The sequence below is a fragment of the Budorcas taxicolor genome, chromosome 4 (genome assembly GCF_023091745.1).
Source record: "Budorcas taxicolor isolate Tak-1 chromosome 4, Takin1.1, whole genome shotgun sequence".
Classification (NCBI taxonomy): Eukaryota; Metazoa; Chordata; class Mammalia; order Artiodactyla; family Bovidae; genus Budorcas; species Budorcas taxicolor.
The window spans coordinates 58,534,928-58,553,509 of NC_068913.1; the positions used below are offsets into that span (position 1 = coordinate 58,534,928).

Consider the following 18,582-nt stretch of genomic DNA (forward strand, 5'->3'; position numbering starts at 1 on the left):
TGCACTCATGTTCTTGGGCCACCATCACCACCATCTGTCTCCAGAACTTTTTCATCCACCCAGTCTGAAACCCTGTACACATTAAACAGTAACTTCCCATTTTCCCCTCCCCCCATCTCTGGTACCACCATTCTACTTTCTCTCTGTGTAAATTTGACCTTCATTGCCTTTTCGGTCCCTCCCTGTGGGCAGCTGAGATGTGGGAAGGGGTTCCCTCTGCCCTCCCCACTCACTATTCCACCTTTTTACACTGTGGCATGGTTAGTCTCAAGGATATTTTTTGAAAGCTCAGGGAGATACAAGAGAAATCTGAGAGGCGAAGATGATCATTCTGGAGCTGTGTCATTAAGATAAAATAGGAGTTATTCAGCAGCTAAAGGCTTGAAGGAACAGGCTGTGAAGGACCCCTGGTGTCGGTTGGTGTGATAAGGGAGAGGAATCTTAGTTTGTTCAGGTGACAGGAGCAAGAGTGTGGACAGAGAAACAAAGGTGCCCTTGGGGTTTTCTTAGCTGCTTGGCATTATAAGGGTATGTGCGTAATTAAAGATTAGGAAGTGATCTCAGGAGGCCTCAGGGAAAATGAGGACGCTGTTCAAATACAGCACAGCTCTGATGATCTTGTTACCATCGTCGTCGGTCTTATCCCCGGTGAAGCAGTCTTCCACGGCAACCCACGTCGTGGTCAATTTGGCTGCTTCTACATCCACCGATTAATTGACACCCTCCAGCAGACATTCGCTCTGTCCATCTCACCCCAGGAAAGGGCCTGTCCCCTGTCCATGCAGTGGAAGGCGCCTGTGTCCCTGACAGGCAGCCGCCTCTGGATCAGGTTGCATCATGTTTCATTCAGCAAAAGTGATGATGGGGTCGAGGGGCTGGAGGCTTTTTAGGAAGACAGTAGCAGGCTCACAGTAGCAGTCTCCTTCTTACCTGTCATAAGTGGGGACATTGGAAAAATGTGAGTGGAGGGACCAGATCATGGGCAGCCTTCTGTGTCACTTTAGGAAGTCCAAATTCATTCCGTTTTTAATAGTTACTGAGAATCATTGACTAGTTTTAATCATGGGAGCAATGTGATCATTTGCATTAAAGAAAACTTGTGTTAGTAACAGCTTGCACACTGAATGCTGGGAAATAAGAGACTGCTGGTGGGTGATGAAAAGTTTTGCTGCAATCATTGAAGTTACTGGGTCGAGCTCACCAAAGGTAATTAAAGAGGAAAATACAGCCAGAACCTGTGCCTTACAGGACTTCTACACTTAAGAGATAAGAAAATAGTGTTGGGGACCCAGGCCTTTCTTATCACAACTGTATTTTATACATTGAGATGGCCAGATCACAGTACTGGAACGTAACATGTTACTTAGGAACCTTATGTATAGTTATCCTTAAAGCAAATAAATGAAGAAAAAGAATTACCATTTATGGATATTGTATTAAAAGTTACTACTGTGTATTTTCAGACATGTGTGGGGATGGTTGGTAAATGGATACCTAACATAAGGATTTTATCATTTTATTCAGTTTAGTAAGTAAGTTGGCTGTTACAGTGTCAGGTGAAAAAAATTATTATAGTCTTTCATCAGGGACAGTGAATTCTGGTTCCCATTCTTGATGTATTTGGCCGTATTTATTGTTCAGGAAAAGAAGAGACCTGCAGAATGGCAAGTATCCTATTAAATACATTACCTGTCAGCCATGCTTAAGCCTGTGGGTCACCGCCTCTATACACGTGTATAGAATGTCGTCCCTTCACATGTTTCCCCAGGAAATTCCCACTACACCAAACATGTCATGACTTTAGTAACCATTACTGAAGATTTGTGGGGCCAGCCAGAGGGGGTGTCAGAGTACACAGCCCACACAGTTTGTTCTCTCTCACACACACACAAACACACACACACACACTCTTCTTATCCAATACTTTTACCCTTTCTGGTCCTTTCTCTGTTGGCTGTTAATAGATTTTAAAAGTTTTTCTTCTCTGAACTCTTCTCTAGCTTTTCCCCTTCTAAATTCTGTCTGTACCCTGATACCCCCACACACATATACAGTAAGTCCCCTACATACGAACTTTCAAGTTCCAAACTTTCAAAGATGTGAACATGTGTTCCATCAATGTCGACGTGAGTGAAATGGCAACTTGCCCTCCGTCTCCTATTGCTGACGATCCTTCAGCTCTGCCATCTCCCACCTCCTCTCCCTTCTCCAGTGAGTAACTCTTCTTGCCTGTTCACTCGATGCCAGCCCCCGTGTGCCAGCTATTGTACCATACTACTATACTTTCAAGGTACTGCACTTTAAAGATGTTTTCTTTATTTTTGTGTGTTTTTTTATGTATTATTTGTGTGAAAAGTGTTACAAACCTATTACAGTAGAGCACTATAAAGCTGATTGTGTTTGTTGGGTACCTAGGCTAACTTTGTGGACTTATGAATAAATTACACTTAAGAACACACAGAAGAGAACTCATTTGTATATAGGGGGCTTGCTGTATTACTTTCACATTTTTCAGCCTTTTATTAGCCAAGAGAATTGAGCTATCATTTTTTGTTTCTTAAGCATGCCCTTTATTGCCAACAAAGATCCATATAGTCAAAGCTATGGTTTTTCCAGTAGTCATGTATGGAAGTAAGAGTTGGACCATGAAGAAGGCTGAGTGTTGAAGAATTGATGCTTTTAAACTGTGGTTTTGGAGAAGACTCTGGAGAGTCCCTTGGGCAGCAAGGAGATCAAACCAGTCAATCCTAAAGGAAATCAATCCTGAATATTCATTGGAAGGACTGATGTTGAACCTTCAGTACTTTGGCCGCCTGATGTGAAGAGCTGACTCACTGGAAAATAATCTGATGCTGGGAAAAATTGATGGCAGGAGGAGAAGGGGGTGACAGAGAATGAGATGGTTGGATGGCATCACCGACTCAATGAACATGAGTGTGAGCAAACACCAGGAGATAGTGAAGGACACGAAGCCTGGCATGCTGCAGTCCATGTGGTCACAAAGGGTTGAAGATGACTGAATGACAACAAAGCATGGCCTATGGAAACTACCCATAGTCCCCTGCCAAAGGCTTTACCAGTGAACCTATGCAGCAAACAAAAGCATGTCTCCCCTGCATTTTGAACCAGCTACAGAGCTATCCTTCAACATTTTAATTATGCCGGTATATATGAACAGTAGGGGTAGGAAATAAACAGGAAGGAGAGAAAGAGAAAATAAAGAGAGCCAAAAGATCAAACACAAGTCTCTGGTAATTCCATCTCCCGGGGCGCTTCTCATTCATTCACCTTCCGTTGCATATGTCCTGGACATGTGTTCTTCAGTATCGTGAAATTCAGAAAAAAGTACTTAATCCAGCTTATCCTGAACCAGCTGCATTGGGGTCCTGTCTCGATCATCACCTTCCCACTTATCTTTCAGAGGCTGCATATACGCTGTTGTTATATGATGAGCTGCTGGAATGGTCTGATCGGCCCCTCCGGGAGTTCCTGACCTACCCCATGCAAACGGAATGGCAGCGCAAGGAGCACCTGCACCTCGCCATCATCCAGAACTTTGACAGAGGCAAGGTAAGTGGCCCCAGTCCCCTGTGTCCCTTCCCAAGGTGACTGTCACATTTCCTCTGTTTTGAGTTCACTGATGGCCACCTCTTCAAGCGGGGGCCCTCAGATTTTCAGTGTGCATTCACAACTCCCAAGAGTTGACTGAAATTAAGATTCCCAGGCCCCACTCCTGCAAATTCTGATTAAGTAGGTCTGGCTTGTGCCAGGGGGTTCTGCGATTTTAATGAGGAATCCAGAAAATTCCAGTGTGTATGAACTTGGACCCCATCTTGAGAGACCCTCATCTAGAGGTTTCAACATCCAGGCATTTTATTATCTGAAAAACCACTATCACACCTCCCCTACCTCCCCTACCTCCCCAAATTGGCACATAGTAATCTGTCCCAGTCCATTTTTTTAAAGGTGAAATAAATGAAACTAAATTTATTTACAGAATTTTATGACATCCCGTCATATACTCAGAGTTGCCATAGGGTGTTGAAAACCTCCCTGAGCTAATAAAGCAATTCAGCATGTCACCTCCCTGCCACCTGCTCCCTTTTCAAGGGTTTGCAGTGCTCTTTAAAAAAAATGTGAATCTGACCCCAGGTGATTTGAACACTTGGATGCTTTGGTGATACATGTAGATTTAAATATATCTTTCAAAGTGCCAAGGTTAAACAGGAAATGAAAATACACCCAGTGGCTGTCAGTCTTTTATAAAACATAATTGGGTACTCCTAAAAATTTGATGCCAGGGAATTGCTTTATTCCTATACTCTTCTATTATTTATCTAACTACACTGACATATCATTCATTATGTTAGTAGCAAAGAAATGCCTCTGTATCCTCCCACAGTAAACTTTCCACCTGAAAGATAAGCTGTTACAGAACCTCTCTCAGCCCATTCCCAGGAGGCTGTGCTTTATGAGGACTTTGAGACTATAGCCCATGGGTCAAACAGCTCACTGCCTGTTTCAGTTCAGCCTGCAAACTAAGAATCACTTTTACATTTTTAAATGGTCAAAAGAACTCAAAAGAAGAATGGTATTTGGCCTGTGGAAATTATATGAAATTCATGTTTCAGTTGTCAGTAAAGTTTTATTGGAACACAGCCAAGCTTATGCATGTCTGAGGATGTTTTCATAGTTTAATGGCAGTTGTGACAAAGGTTGTATGGCCCACAACACCTAAAGCATTTACTGTTTGGTGGGAAAATTTGCAGACACCTGAGCTAGATCAAAGAATTTTTTGCATTTCTGCTGAGAGTAACCAGCTGGCTTAGACCCTTGCAGTTTACAAGTACGCTTGGGCCAACAAGGAATCCACTGAGCCAGCTGTGGACAATTGGACCTTAGGGGTCAGTGGCAGTTCCACATACCCCAGCCCTGAGGGGCTGCTCATTCATCTCCTTGGCCATTGTGGAACTGCAGTTATTTCAGCATGTTTTGTTTATTTTTTAACTATAAATTATTACTTTATTTTTTTTCATTTTATTGAAGTGTAGTGATTTACAATGTTGTGTTAATTTCTTCCGTACAGTGAAGTGACTCATCTGTACATATATATATTCTTTTTAATATTCTTTTCCATTTCTGTTTGTCACGGGATGTTGGATATAGTTCCCTGTGTCACACAGTAGGACCTTGTTGTTTATTCATCCTATATGTACTAGTTTGTGTCTGCTAATCCCAAACTCCCAGTCCATCCATCCATTCCTTCCCCACCCCCACTTGGCAACCACATGGCTGTTTTCCATGTCTGTGAGTATGTTTTTGTCTCATAGATGTGTTGATATGTGTTGTATTTTAGATTCCACATAAGTGATATCATATGGTGTTTATCTTTCCTTGACTCAGTTCACTTAGCATGATAGTCTTTAGGTCCATCCATATTGCTACAAATGGCATTATTTCATTCTTTTCGATGGTTGACTAATATTCTAGTGTGTATGTGTGTGTGTGTGTGTACACCACATCTTCAGGATAATAGTTTTGAGATGATACCAGGAAATGTTGTTTTTGCACCATATGTTAATGACTTGTAGGTTATCATTTTCAACTCTCTAAATATTTTAAATAATGAACTTGTTAGTTACATGCTATTTTCATGCTTAAAATTGCAGTGGTACTATTAAGGGTAGGTTTTAAAGGTTAAGAAGTAAGGCTTGATCATCTGAGAGTGGTCCCCTCTTGACCTCTGGGTGGAAGTTAGTAAATGCCATGAGATTGTTAACATTTATGTTATTCACTTGTCCACAGTGTTGGGAGAACGGCATCATCTTGTGCCGGAAGATTGCAGAGCAGTACGAGAGTTACTATGATTACAGAAACCTGAGCAAGATGAGGGTAAGGTGCCTGCATGCATCCTAATCAGGTTATGGAATCCTTTTTTAGATTAACTTCCCCATGGTGCTAGGAAGTCAACTTTGTGATCGTCTTGATGTGTCTTGTAGAAAGCTTTTGAAAGAAGCATACTCCTCTATTTATCCAGAGAAATAGCATATTGACCTGTGTGATGCTTTTGATTAATATGCAAAATGTAAGCTGTTGATCTATTCTAAACACTACATCATGTTTGGGAACACATGTAAGAATTAAAGATTTTAAAATTAAAAAAAATAATAATAATAATAAAAAAATAAATAAAATAAAAGAACCCAATCTACAGACTCAAAAAAAAAAAAATAAAAATAAAAAAATAAAAAAAAAAAAAATAAATAAACACTACATCTGAAATACAACATGTAACCCAGGATTAATGCTTTTTGTTGGAAGAGCTTGTCACTCACACACGAATCTCAGTAATATTCCATTCTTAGTTCCATAATCTGTGCAGTAAAATAGGAGAAATGGCTAGCTGACGCATTTTGAAAGATTTGGCGGCTAACTTCTGTAGATATCAAAGCTTTTTAGCTTCAGAAATGTTTTTGTTTGCTAAAACTGAAACCAAGATCTTAGTACCCAAGAGCTCAAGGAGTTTAATATTCTGTGTCCCTAAACCAAATCTTTTATATTGAGGTAGCCAAAAAGTTCACTTGGGTTTTTGTGAAGCATCATACAAAAACCTAATGAACTTTGGCCAACTCAATACCTTCTCTTCTTGAAGGTTCAAACAAGTCCCTCTGGTACTCCACGTCCTTATTCTCGTCAGGTCAAACATTTTGTATCATCTTGTTACATGTAAGCTCTTCAGGGCTTCCAAAACAGGATCATCAGATTATATATACATATGCACATACATATATATTTTTAAAAATTATGATATTGCCTTTTCATTCCAAGGTAGTAATATAAGAGATAATACTCATAAACCTTTAACAACCCAGTATCCTTTATACCACAAGTAACTTCTTCCTCTGGCAGGAGCCAGCCCTGTACTTTGGGTGTACTATTTCATGTCAGGAGTTCATCAATATTTCTCCTAACAGGAAAACCAAGGAGGAAAAGCCTTGTTTTAACTTCAGCCCATCACGCTGGCTTTGGCAGACACTGCAGTTTCATATAAAAATGTCCCTGTGCTTCTCTTTGCATCCTGTCCCCAGAATAGAAGCGAGGTTATAATGTTTACCTTTGAGGGCCCTTGGGTGCCATAGTCACTAAGATTTTTATAAACTCAAAGCTTTGCACTTCATGCCAAGTGCTCTTTTGGGTGCTGTTACTGGGGGTGGAGAGAGGGGAGATATTTTCAATTGCAGTATTAGTCTTTCTCTGGAAACCCTGGAGATGATAATACCATGAGTGGAAAACCATAATCTTTATGTACTTCATGCTTCCAACCTCAGTCAAAGACACACTTAACAACCTTCAGCCCCCACAACACTTGCACTGTGGGCCCTGTTTGGTTTGTTGGTTTATCCCCGTTCAACCTGTACAAGGTTACATCTTCCAGATGTCCTGAATTACCATGGCCTAGGAGAACTGAATGCTCAGGTGAGTACAAGAATTCTCCAGAAAGATTTTGCCTCTAAGAGTTCATGTTAATTTTTATTGTGAAGAAAATATTTTGATAGACTACTACTACTAAGTCGCTTCAGTCGTGTCTGACTCTGTGCGACCCCAGAGACGGCAGCCCACCAAGCTCCCCCATCCCTGGGATTCTCCAGGCTGTGCATAGAAATCATTTCCTCTGATGAGGACATGTAGTAATATACTCGATCCTTTAAAGCAGAGGTCAGGAAACTGAAGCCTATGGACCTCAAAGAATTGAGTAGTTATGACAGGGACCAGGTGACTTGTAAGGTTTGAAATATTTATTGTCTGGCCATTTACAGAGTAAGTTTCCTGATCTCTGCCTTAAAGCATAGAAAAGGAGTCAACCTTCTTTTCTGCAAATGGAACTAAAGTGACGTTCTCTTTTTTTTTATAGAAGAAATATTCTCTTCTATAAAGTGGTGGAGCTAAAAGATGAGATAAAATGACTAAAACACCCCCTGTTCTTTGCTAGATGATGGAGGCCTCTTTGTATGACAAAATTATGGACCAGCAACGTCTTGAACCAGAGTTCTTCAGAGTTGGATTTTATGGGAAAAAATTTCCATTTTTCTTAAGAGTAAGTAATATACTACTTGATTTGCTTTCATGCTTCCAATATAGATATCCCAATCAAGCAAACTAAGATATGAATGACATATTTTCCTTTTAAGGCAGGTAATAACTTCATGAGATCCTCTTTTAACTTTAGTTTGCAAACATCATACTCATATAGAATGCCTTGTTTTGAATAATTTCCCAAGATTTCAAACAATCAGTTGAATTTTCTTCCTATGTTTCAAAGCTTATTATATTTTATGAGCAATCTTTGGCAATTACAGTTGTTTCCCGTATATGATTGGTAGCATTACTTCTGTTCAGCCTGCAATTTCCATAGAGTTAGTCTTAGAGAAAAATGGCGGGCGCTAGGGCCTGGGAGTTGCAGACCGCAGAAAAGACGACAGTTTCACATCTTGTGAAAACTCTGCCTCCAGGCTCCAGAGGACCATTGTTCGTCCTAGCTGACTTTGAAAAGATAAATGCCACCCAGCAAAGAGATTCAACTTATTGCTAGTAGAAACTAGTTCTACAAAGGGAAGTTTTCAAGACTTTCCAAAGTACCTACCAGATAATAAAATAGTTGACTCCATTCTTAGTATTTTTAGCATTCAGCCAAGTAGTCTCTTAAGTGCTGAAATAATTTACATAACATTTCAGTTTGTAACATCTCATTTATACTCACCTAAAAGCATTGGTAAGGATAAGAATGCACCTTCTCCAGCAACTAAGGAGGAGTGACAGGAATAATTTGTAACACTGAATGAATTCATTACAAAGTTTAAATCTTAATTATCTTCCTTTAGCTGTTGGTCGGAGAAGGCAATGCCACCCCACTCCAGTGCTCTTGCCTGGAGAATCCCATGGACAGAGGAGCCTGGAAGGCTGCAGTCTGTGGGATCACTGACGGTTGGACATGACTGAGCGACTTCACTCTCATGCATTGGAGAAGGAAATGGCAACCCACTCCAGTGCTCTTGCTTGGAGAATCCCAGGGACTTGGGAGCCTGGTGGGCTGCCATCTATGGGGTCGCACAGAGTCAGACACGACTGAAGTGACTTAGCAGCAGCAGCAGCTGTTGGTACCTATGAATAGATACAGGATGGGGGTACTTGAAGGAGGACAGAGAGGAGAAACATTTGACTTCATTGCTTCTTTAATAATCATTAATGTATCTGCCTTTCAGAATAAAGATGTGTGTGTGTGTGTGTGTGTGTGTGTGTGTGTGTATAAAATACCTAAACACCATAGGCAAAGATTCACTTAGTATTGCATAAAACAAATGCTCAAATAGCAAATCAGTCATCTAACTGATTGAAATAACCATGTATTTGGGTACCACACAGACCTAGGTATAAAATCTCTTTGCTGGGTTAAGGAGGATCCACATACATTGTCGGCTCTGCAGATGGACCTACCTGCAGACAGAGGAAAGCTTGATTCCAAATCAAAACTAGTGGCAAATTCAGAACACTTGCTGAATTTGAAAAACTGTGTCTTCAAAGTGGACACACTGGTCCTGGGCTGTCATCAGCCACCTCCTGCAGAGTACAGGGTCTGGGTCCAAGTTCCGAGGGGAAGGAGGGATATTCTGGAGTTGTGAGCAGTGCAGAGGGCTGGAGACCCCACAGTAGAGCCCAGACATGATTCTCATGCTGCAGACCACCCCTTCCTCTCTTTGCTCAAAATAATGCAATGATTCTGTTTTATTCCATATCATACTCAGGGCTACCTGATCCATTATGCACAGTAGATACAGTGCTTAGGGACCATAATATTCTTAGATGGTTCATAAAACTGTTTTCTTTTTAAAATCAGAAGAAAATAGTAAACTTTCAGGTTAAAGAAAATGTTAAAACATATATTTTAGTGTGTATTATGGATGTGAGTGCACACTGTCATGCCCAACTGTTTGTGACCCCATGGACTGTAGCCTGCCAGGCTCCTCTGTCCATGGAATTTTTCAGACAAGAATACTGGAGTAGGTTGCCATTTCCTCCTCCAGGAGATCTTCTCAGCGCAGGAATTGAACCTGCGTCTCCTGCATCTCCTGCCTTGCAGACAGATTCTTTATCTGTTGAGCCATTTGGGAACCCCACAGTGTATACTCTACACTAGATTGCTATTTAATAGTGTATATTGTACATTAGGTTATTATTGATATTATTTGTCTTTATACCAAGGGAGTTATACAGTATGATTTTTAATATTTTTAATAGAGAAAGCAGCCCATGAAAGTTGTATTGTAGGCCTGATCAAATTCTGAATTCAGCTAACAAGTGTATTATAAAGTACCCTAGAACTCTATCGTGTATGTGTGATTAGTGTTAATTAAAAGTGTAAAGATTTTTAAAAGTCAGAAGTAGTTTAGGAGCCATAATTTTAAGGAGCCAAATTTAAAGGAAATTTGGCAAATTAGAAGACATATCAGCTAATAAAATGAATTTTGTTAATATATCAATTGGAATAGACCAATACATCATCTTTCTTTGGAAAACAGATTTTCTACAAGTAAATGGCATTTCCTTCTAAATGAAAGAGAAGCGTCACCCTCTATTGGTTTCTAAATGGCACTGCACACTTGGAATCGTGGGACCAGATTTTTTAAGAAAAATCTAGTCTGTTCTTTGATTTAAAAACAAATAGCAACTTTAAAAATTTCCTTTCACTGTGTGATCAATTTCCAGATAATATTTAAAGCTCAAATAAATTGATATGTTTGTGTTATTGAGGTAGCTTTTTTTTAACCCTCGTGGAAAATGATTTCTTTATTGACAGTGTTTAAATGCATAAAATATCTTTGAATAGTGATTTGTCTGAGGAGGATGATTGAGGTCAAAGATGGGAAAGATACTTACTTTTTATTGTATGCTTATAGTATTTGGGAATTTTTTATCCCATAGGTATATATTTCCTTTTTAAAGAAAGACAATTTTAAAAATTAACTATTAACAAATAGTTGTTGTTCAGTCACTAAGTCCTGTCCAGCTGTTTGTGACCCCATGGACTGCAGCATGCTGTGCTTCCCTTCCTTCACCAACTCCTGAAGTTTGTTCAGACTTTCAGCGATGTCACACAACCATCTCATTTCTGTTGCCCCGTTCTCCTCTTGCCCTCAATCTTTCCCAGCATCCAGAGCCACACAAAGACGTGTACATGAGTATTCACAGCAGCGTTATTCACAATTGCCTAAAAGTAGAAACAGTCCCAATGTCCATCCACTGATGAATGGATACACAAAATATGGTATAGCTATACAATAGACTATTCAGCAATAAGAAAGGAATGAAGTACTGGGGACAAAATGAGTGAACCTTGATAATATTAAGTGCAAGAAGCCAGTTACAAACAGCCACATGTTATGTAATTCCATCTATATGAAATGTCCAGAATAGGTAAATCCATGGAAACCGAAAGTAGATTAGCGGCTGCCAGGTGCCAAGGGGAGGGGGAGATGGGGAGTGACTGCTAACGGGTACAAATTTCTTTTTGCAGTAATGAAAATAATCTGAAATTATATAATGCGGATAGTTGCACAACTCTGTGAATATACCAAAAACAACCGAATTGCATACTATAAAAGGGTAAATTTTATGGCTTGTGAACTATATCTCAAAACTATGGTTTTAAAAAAAATTAATGGAAAGAAAGCTTATCTCCTTTTTATTTCTCCGTAACTCAAATATTAGGCCCCAAATTTATGTTTATTCCAAAATGATTTCTTACTACCTTTGAATGACCTTATACTTAGAGGCATTCCCCTGATTTTATAAACTGTTGTGACATATAAGCATTGCTTTAGAACTGTTTCAGTTTTCCGATACTTATTTGGGGACTTCAGTAATATGCAAGAAGATATGTATTGTCTTATTTTATCAAGCAAATTTATTATATTTAATTTTTTATTTTATATTGAGTATAGTTGATTTACAATGTTGTGTTAGTTTCAGGTATACAGCAAAGCAATTCAGTTACATGTATACATGTATCTGTGGCTCAGATCATGAACTCCTTATTGCCAAATTCAGACTTAAATTGAAGAAAGTAGGAAAAACCGCTAGACCATTCAGGTATGACCTAACTCAAATCCCTTACGGTTATACAATGGAAGTGAGAAACAGATTCAAGGGATCAGATCTGATAGAGTGCTTGAACTATGGACGGAAGTTTGTGACATTATAGGAGGCAGTGATCAAGACCATTCCTGAGAAAAAGAAATGCAAAAAGGCAAGATGGTTGTCTGAGGAGGCCTTACAAATAGCTGAGAAGAGAAGTGAAAGGCAAAGGAGAAAAGGAAAGATATACTCATTTGAATGCAGAGTTTCAAACAATAGCAAGGAGAGATAAGAAAGCCTTCCTCAGTGATCAACGCAAAGAAATAGAGGGAAACAATGGAATGTGAAAGACTAGAGATCTCTTCAAGAAAATTAGAAATACCAAGGGAACATTTCATGCAAAGATGGGCTCAATAAAGGAAAGAAATGGTAGGGACCTAACAGAAGCAGAAGATATTAAGAAGAGGTGGCAAGAATACACAGAAGAACTATGCAAAACAGATCTACACAACCCAGATAATCACAATGATGTGATCACTCACCTATAGCCAGACATCCTAGAATGCAAAGTCAAGTGGGCCTTAGGAAGGAAGCATCACTATGAACAAAACTAGTGAAGGTGATGGAATTCCAGTTGAGCTATTTCAAAAGGAAGGAGGGAGGGAGGTTAAGGGTGTCCACCCATGGCTGGTTCATGTGAATGTATGGCAAAAACCGCCACAATAAAATAAATAAAAGATGATGTTGTGAAACTGCTGCACTCAATATGCCAGCAAATTTGGAAACTCAGCAGTGGCCACAGGAATGGAAAAGGTCAGTTTTCATTCCAATCCCTAAGAAAGGCAATGCCAAAGAATGCTCAAACTACTGCACAGTTGCATTCATCTCACACGCTAGCAAAGTAATGCTCAAAAGTCTCCAAGACAGGCTTCAACAGTATGTGAACTATGAACATCCAGATGTTCAAGGTGGATTTAGAAAAGGCAGAGGAACCAAAGATCAAATTGCCAACATCTGCTGGATCATCAAAAAACCACGAGAGTTCTAGAAAAACATCTGCTGCGGCTAAGTCGCTCCAGTTGTGTCTGACTCTGTGCGACCCCATAGACAGCAGAAAAACATCTACTTCTGCTTTATTGACTATGCCAAAGCCTTCAACTCTGTGGATCACAACAAACTGTGGAAAATTCTGAAAGAGATGGGAATACCAGACCACCTGACCTGCCTCTTGAGAAATCTGATGCAGGTCAGGAAGCAACAATTAGAACTGGACATGGAACAACAGATTGGTTCCAAATAGGAAAAGGAGTATGTCAAGGCTGTATATTGTCACCCTGCTTATTTAACTTATATGCAGAGTACATCATGAGGAATGCTGGGCTCGATGAAGGACAAGCTAGAATTAAGATTGCTGGGAGAAATATCAGTAACCTCAGATATACAGATGACACCACCCTTATGGCAGAAAGCAAAGAACTAAAGAACCTCTTGATGAAAGTGAAAGAGGGGAGTCAAAAAGTTGACTTAAAACTCAACATTCAGAAAACAAAGATCATGGCATCTGGTCCCATCACTTCATGGCAAATAGATGGGGAAACAATGGAAACAGTGACAGACTTTATTTTGGGGGGCTCCAAAATCACTGCAGATGGTGACTGCGGCCATGAAATTAAAAGACACTTGCTCCTTGGAAGAAAAGCTATGGCTAAACTAGACAGCATATTAAAAAGCAGAGACATTACTTTCCCAACAATCCGTCGAGTCAAAAGCTATGGTTTTTCCAGTAGTCACGTATGGATGTAGCTGGCGATCAGAAGGCCTCTTTGGCCAGTTTTTGTCCAAGTTGGACTATGAAGGAAGCTGAGCACTGAAGAATTGATGCTTTTGAACTGTGGTGTTGGAGCAGACTCTTGAGAGTCCCTTGAACTGCAAGGAGATCCAACTAGTCCATCCTAAAGGAGATCAGTCCTGGGTGTTCATTGGAAGGACTGATATTGAAGCTAAAACTCCAATACTTTGGCCAACTGATGTAAACAGCTGACTCTTTTGAAAAGACCCTGACATGGGTAAGATTGAAGGTGAGAGGAGAAGGGGACAACAGAGGATGAGATGGTTGGATGGAATCACCAACTCAATGGATATGAGTTTGAGTAAACTCCAGGAGTTGGTGATGGGCAGGGATGCCTGGTGTGCTGTAGTCCATGGGGTCGCAAAGAGTCGGACACGACTGAGCAACTGAACTGATAGCATGTATCTATTCTTTTTTAGATTTTTTTCCCATATAGGTTATTACAGAGTAGTGAGTAGAGTTCCCTTTGCTATACAGTAGGTCCTTGTTGAATATCTTTTGAGCAAAATAAATAACACAGCATCAGAAGGTATGACTTCAAGAAAATTTAAATATAGGATTATTTATGGGGAGGGCAATCCTGATTCCTAAGGAGTCTGTCTTAGCTTGTGTTTCTCAGGGGTTTATTGGTTTATTGGGTAACTTGTGGGGCCTTGTGGCAAGTTCTCAGAGCTCAGTTCTGCTGCTTGGTTCCTCTGCCTGCAGCTGCTTTTTCTCAGCTGCAACCCTGAGCCCCTTTCCCAGAGTGGTTTCTAACTTCCTCGCTCTGGCCCAGAGTGCTTCCTCAGTGCATTTGGTGCAATCACAGAAACCGCCCAGAGCTGAGAACTGCTGAGATCACTGGGCCTTAACTCCCCAGACCACAAAACACTTTACTCCTTAAAGATCTTCAGGGCATCTTATCCCACAATCTTTCTTGGTCTCTGTAGCTCTTAGGAGTTTTTCCACGTATCAGGCCATGTTCAGAACAGAGGGAGCTAAGGCCTTGGACTCAGACCTGAGCTTAAATCTCATACATGTGGACAAAGTATGTAATGATCCTGATCCGCAGTTCCCAGCTACAAAATGAGGGAGGGGGGGACACCCTCTCAAGTTTCTTTGAGTTAAATAAGGTATGTGCTGGCTGTGCTTAACAATTATAATTTCATTATCATTGACTATCATTAAACTTCCCTGGTGGCTCATGACAGTCAAGAATCCGCCTGCACTGGATTGGGGTTCAATCCATGGGCCAGGAATACCCCCTGGGAAGGGAATGGCTACCCATTTCTGTAGTCTCACCTGAAGAATTCCATGGATACAGGAGGCTAGCGGAGTACAGTCCATGGGGTCGCATAGAGTAGGACGTGACTGAGCGACTAATACTTTCACTTTAAACTGTCGGGAAGAGTTGTTCCATATCGATAAGCAGATCATGAAGGTTCTTGTTGAGAAGGTCCCCGTCCTGCCAGCTCTGTGGCCTCCATCACGGATAACCTTCACCTTTTTTACCTGAATGAGAGAGTCCTAACTAACAGAATGTATTGTAAAAACAAAGCGGAAACAGACAAAGATTTGTCCAACATTTAGCAAGACCTTAAGAATCCCCAAACTTGGCTTTAGGCAGTTAACAGAGGTCCTGGCTACAGGACGCTGAGCGGAGTCAGGGATAGCAGGGATTCTCGCAGCAACAGCCCTGCTGAGAGCTGGCATGCAGGCGGTTGTCCTTCCTCTCCATGGAAGGATCTAGGAGTGAAAGGGTGAAGTCTGATCTCTGTGAACTTTATAGAAAGGATGCATAAAATGTATTTTTAAGGATTGCACTTACTTTGCCTTCTTCCAAATTGAGAATTTGCCCACTTAACTTTGTTATACAGTTTTTAAAATACTCTGTAACATGTGTTCACTAACATTTGGAGGGAACACGATTGCTTTGTTTTGTACTTTGGTGCTCTGAGAATCAGACACCCCTTTGCACCTCAGGCAGGTGAACCTGGAAGAGTGAGGCATGCTGTGGAACTTACTAGAAGCAATAGAGAGTGATGCCTCTGACCTTTGCCCTGTATTTTTAACATTTGGACAAATTCTCTAGACTGTTCCAGTGTGGTTTTTTTTGGTTATATTCTATTGATGTTGGACCTATGCTTAGTTACTGCTAGTGTTGCATATTTTGGCTTCTTGAGTGTAGTGACTGCACTCAATTACATAGTCCTAATGTTTCTTTTTCTGATTTTACCTCCAGAATAAAGAGTTTGTGTGTCGAGGGCATGACTACGAAAGACTGGAGGCCTTCCAGCAGAGAATGCTGAATGAGTTCCCCCACGCCATCGCCATGCAGCATGCCAACCAACCCGATGAGACCATCTTCCAGGCAGAAGCTCAGTGTATCCACAGCTAGAAAGGCCAGATTCTGACTAGGTCCCGTTGGCCTTTGGCTGCAGAGTGTTTCTGTGCAGGTGCTTCAGGCACTGGCCCCTTGTCAATAGCCGTGTTCTCGTTCTCCTTCTTTCTCATCCTGTTAATTTTAGCTTAGCTCCTTCCAAACAGAATTATGCTAGATATTCTCATAATGTCAGTTGAAAAGACATCCCTTAAGGATTCTGTTAAGAGAATTTTTTTTTCCCTTTTAGTTGCAGCTTTTCTGTACCTCAACCCTGCTTTTAAAGCTCCTTTTTAGGGATTTCTCCTAGAATAATTTTCCTCTGGCATCCCCTGTAGAAATGGGCTTCCCAGGTGGCTCATTGGTAAAGAATCCACCTGCTACTGCATAAGTCGTGGGTTCAGTCCCTGAATCAGGAAGATCCCCTGGAGAAGGAAATGGCAACCCACTCAAGTATTCTTGCCCAGGGAATTCCATGGACAGAGGAGCCTATTGGGCTACAGTCCATGGGGTCTCAAAGAGTCAGATGCAACTGAGTGTGCACGTGCGTGCACACGCACACACACACCCTGTAGAAACCACTTCGGATCACTTACCCACTTTTCCCTCGATGTTTTTATTCTGGATGAAAGGGAGGAGGAAGAGGTAGCCCTGTATCTTTCAGGGACTCTTAGCCATGGCATTCCTGACAGCATTTAACAATTGTCGTGTAACTGACACTCCCATTGTGCAAACATAAACAACTCAGCTGAAATTACACTGGCATTAGAGACCAAGGGACTTCACCCCAGCACTCCTTTATGAATTGTTCTTTCTTCCTGAAGTTGACAATCTTAAAGAAGATCAGAAACTCCCCCCTGAAAATTACGGATACCATTCCAAAGTAGAAACTTAAATGTACCAGAAGCAAGCAATTACTTAAGGGAAAAGATTTTGCTGTCTTTCTTTGAATGAGAAGAAAAGATGGTAAATTTATAAGTAAATACAATACCCCTTTAATGTAGTTTTCAAAAATACCAACTATAGCTAAACACTCTGCTTATCAATACAAGGTTTGGGAGAGTGGCTACCTCAAATGTGCCAAGGCTAGAGACAGGGAACATATGAGTTACTATCAGTACTGGTTGCTGTCTTTGGTTGCGTAGGTATTTATCCATTATTTTACAAACAAACACATTTTAAAAGGACCATACATGCACTAAAGATCAGAGCCTCATAAACAAGGGTTAAAATGAATACAATCCTTAGTACCTAGGATCCAAGCCATTCAAACCTACCCCCACCCCCCAAAAAAATCTATGATAAATGAATTCACACGACATAGAAATTTCAAACTGATACTTTGTCAGAATGACCTGTGTGAAGCAATTTTAAGGCTTGTAGTTTGAGACTTGATTTGCTATCAACTGAGTTCTTGGTACCTTCTTGGCAGTTTGACTTTACCCCAATAGAAACACTCGATTGTTCACCATCCCTTTCTTTCTGCCATAGCTCAGGTCAAGCCAGACGCCCCAGGGAGTCTGCCAAATCAGGTTCCCTCCTTGACTCTTGAATCCTAGATTTGCAGATATACGCCGTGACTCCCATCCCAGAAAGCCAGGAGGTCCTTCAGAGAGAAGGTGTTCCAGACAACATCAAAAGTTTCTATAAAGTGAATCACATCTGGAAATTCCGCTACGACAGACCATTTCACAAAGGCACGAAAGATAAGGAGAATGAATTCAAGGTACTGAGCACTTCTTATGACACATGGTTTCCTCAAATAGAGAGCTTTTTTTTAATCAAGATGTGTGTTAAGTATTTACTCAAGACATAGTCAGGTGATAAAACTAGAAGGTGGTCTAATTATTCTTAAACTCTACCACGTGTCAGGGTAACATGAGTTGTTTTCTAACCGAGCAGATTTCTTGGCCTGGGAATTGACTCATTGGGTCACAGAGGAGGCCCTGGAGTTTAGGATGATTGTAATGGCAGTGGTCCTCTGTCCAGGTTTTGAGATCTCAGGGTTCAGCTCAGTCCTCCATTCATTCATGTTGAACCAACTGTGGGAACCTCGGGTATTTATTCTCAGATACGGGAGACTGGCATGAGTAAAGGATACTGAAGAAACAGGTGATAGAACCACTGGGGAGGCTCCCGGCCCAGTGAGAGAGACTGTGCTAACTTTTGCTGCTTTTTCTCAATAGAATGATGTGTAACTCAGACTTCTGAAAGGACCAACCATAGCTTCTTTGCATGGGTTGAG

The 18,582-nt window shown here is 40.8% G+C and overlaps 1 protein-coding gene across 1 annotated transcript in view; it reads left to right on the forward strand.

The window, feature by feature from the left end:
- Window positions 1-18,582, forward strand: part of DOCK4 (dedicator of cytokinesis 4) — a 467,343-nt gene that overhangs the window by 419,004 nt on the left and 29,757 nt on the right. Inside the window, exons 37-41 of the mRNA XM_052638395.1 lie at window positions 3,422-3,570; window positions 5,806-5,892; window positions 7,991-8,095; window positions 16,200-16,341; window positions 17,897-18,063. Coding sequence (XP_052494355.1) covers window positions 3,422-3,570; window positions 5,806-5,892; window positions 7,991-8,095; window positions 16,200-16,341; window positions 17,897-18,063 — 650 coding nt within the window. The remainder of the gene's footprint in view (window positions 1-3,421; window positions 3,571-5,805; window positions 5,893-7,990; window positions 8,096-16,199; window positions 16,342-17,896; window positions 18,064-18,582) is intronic.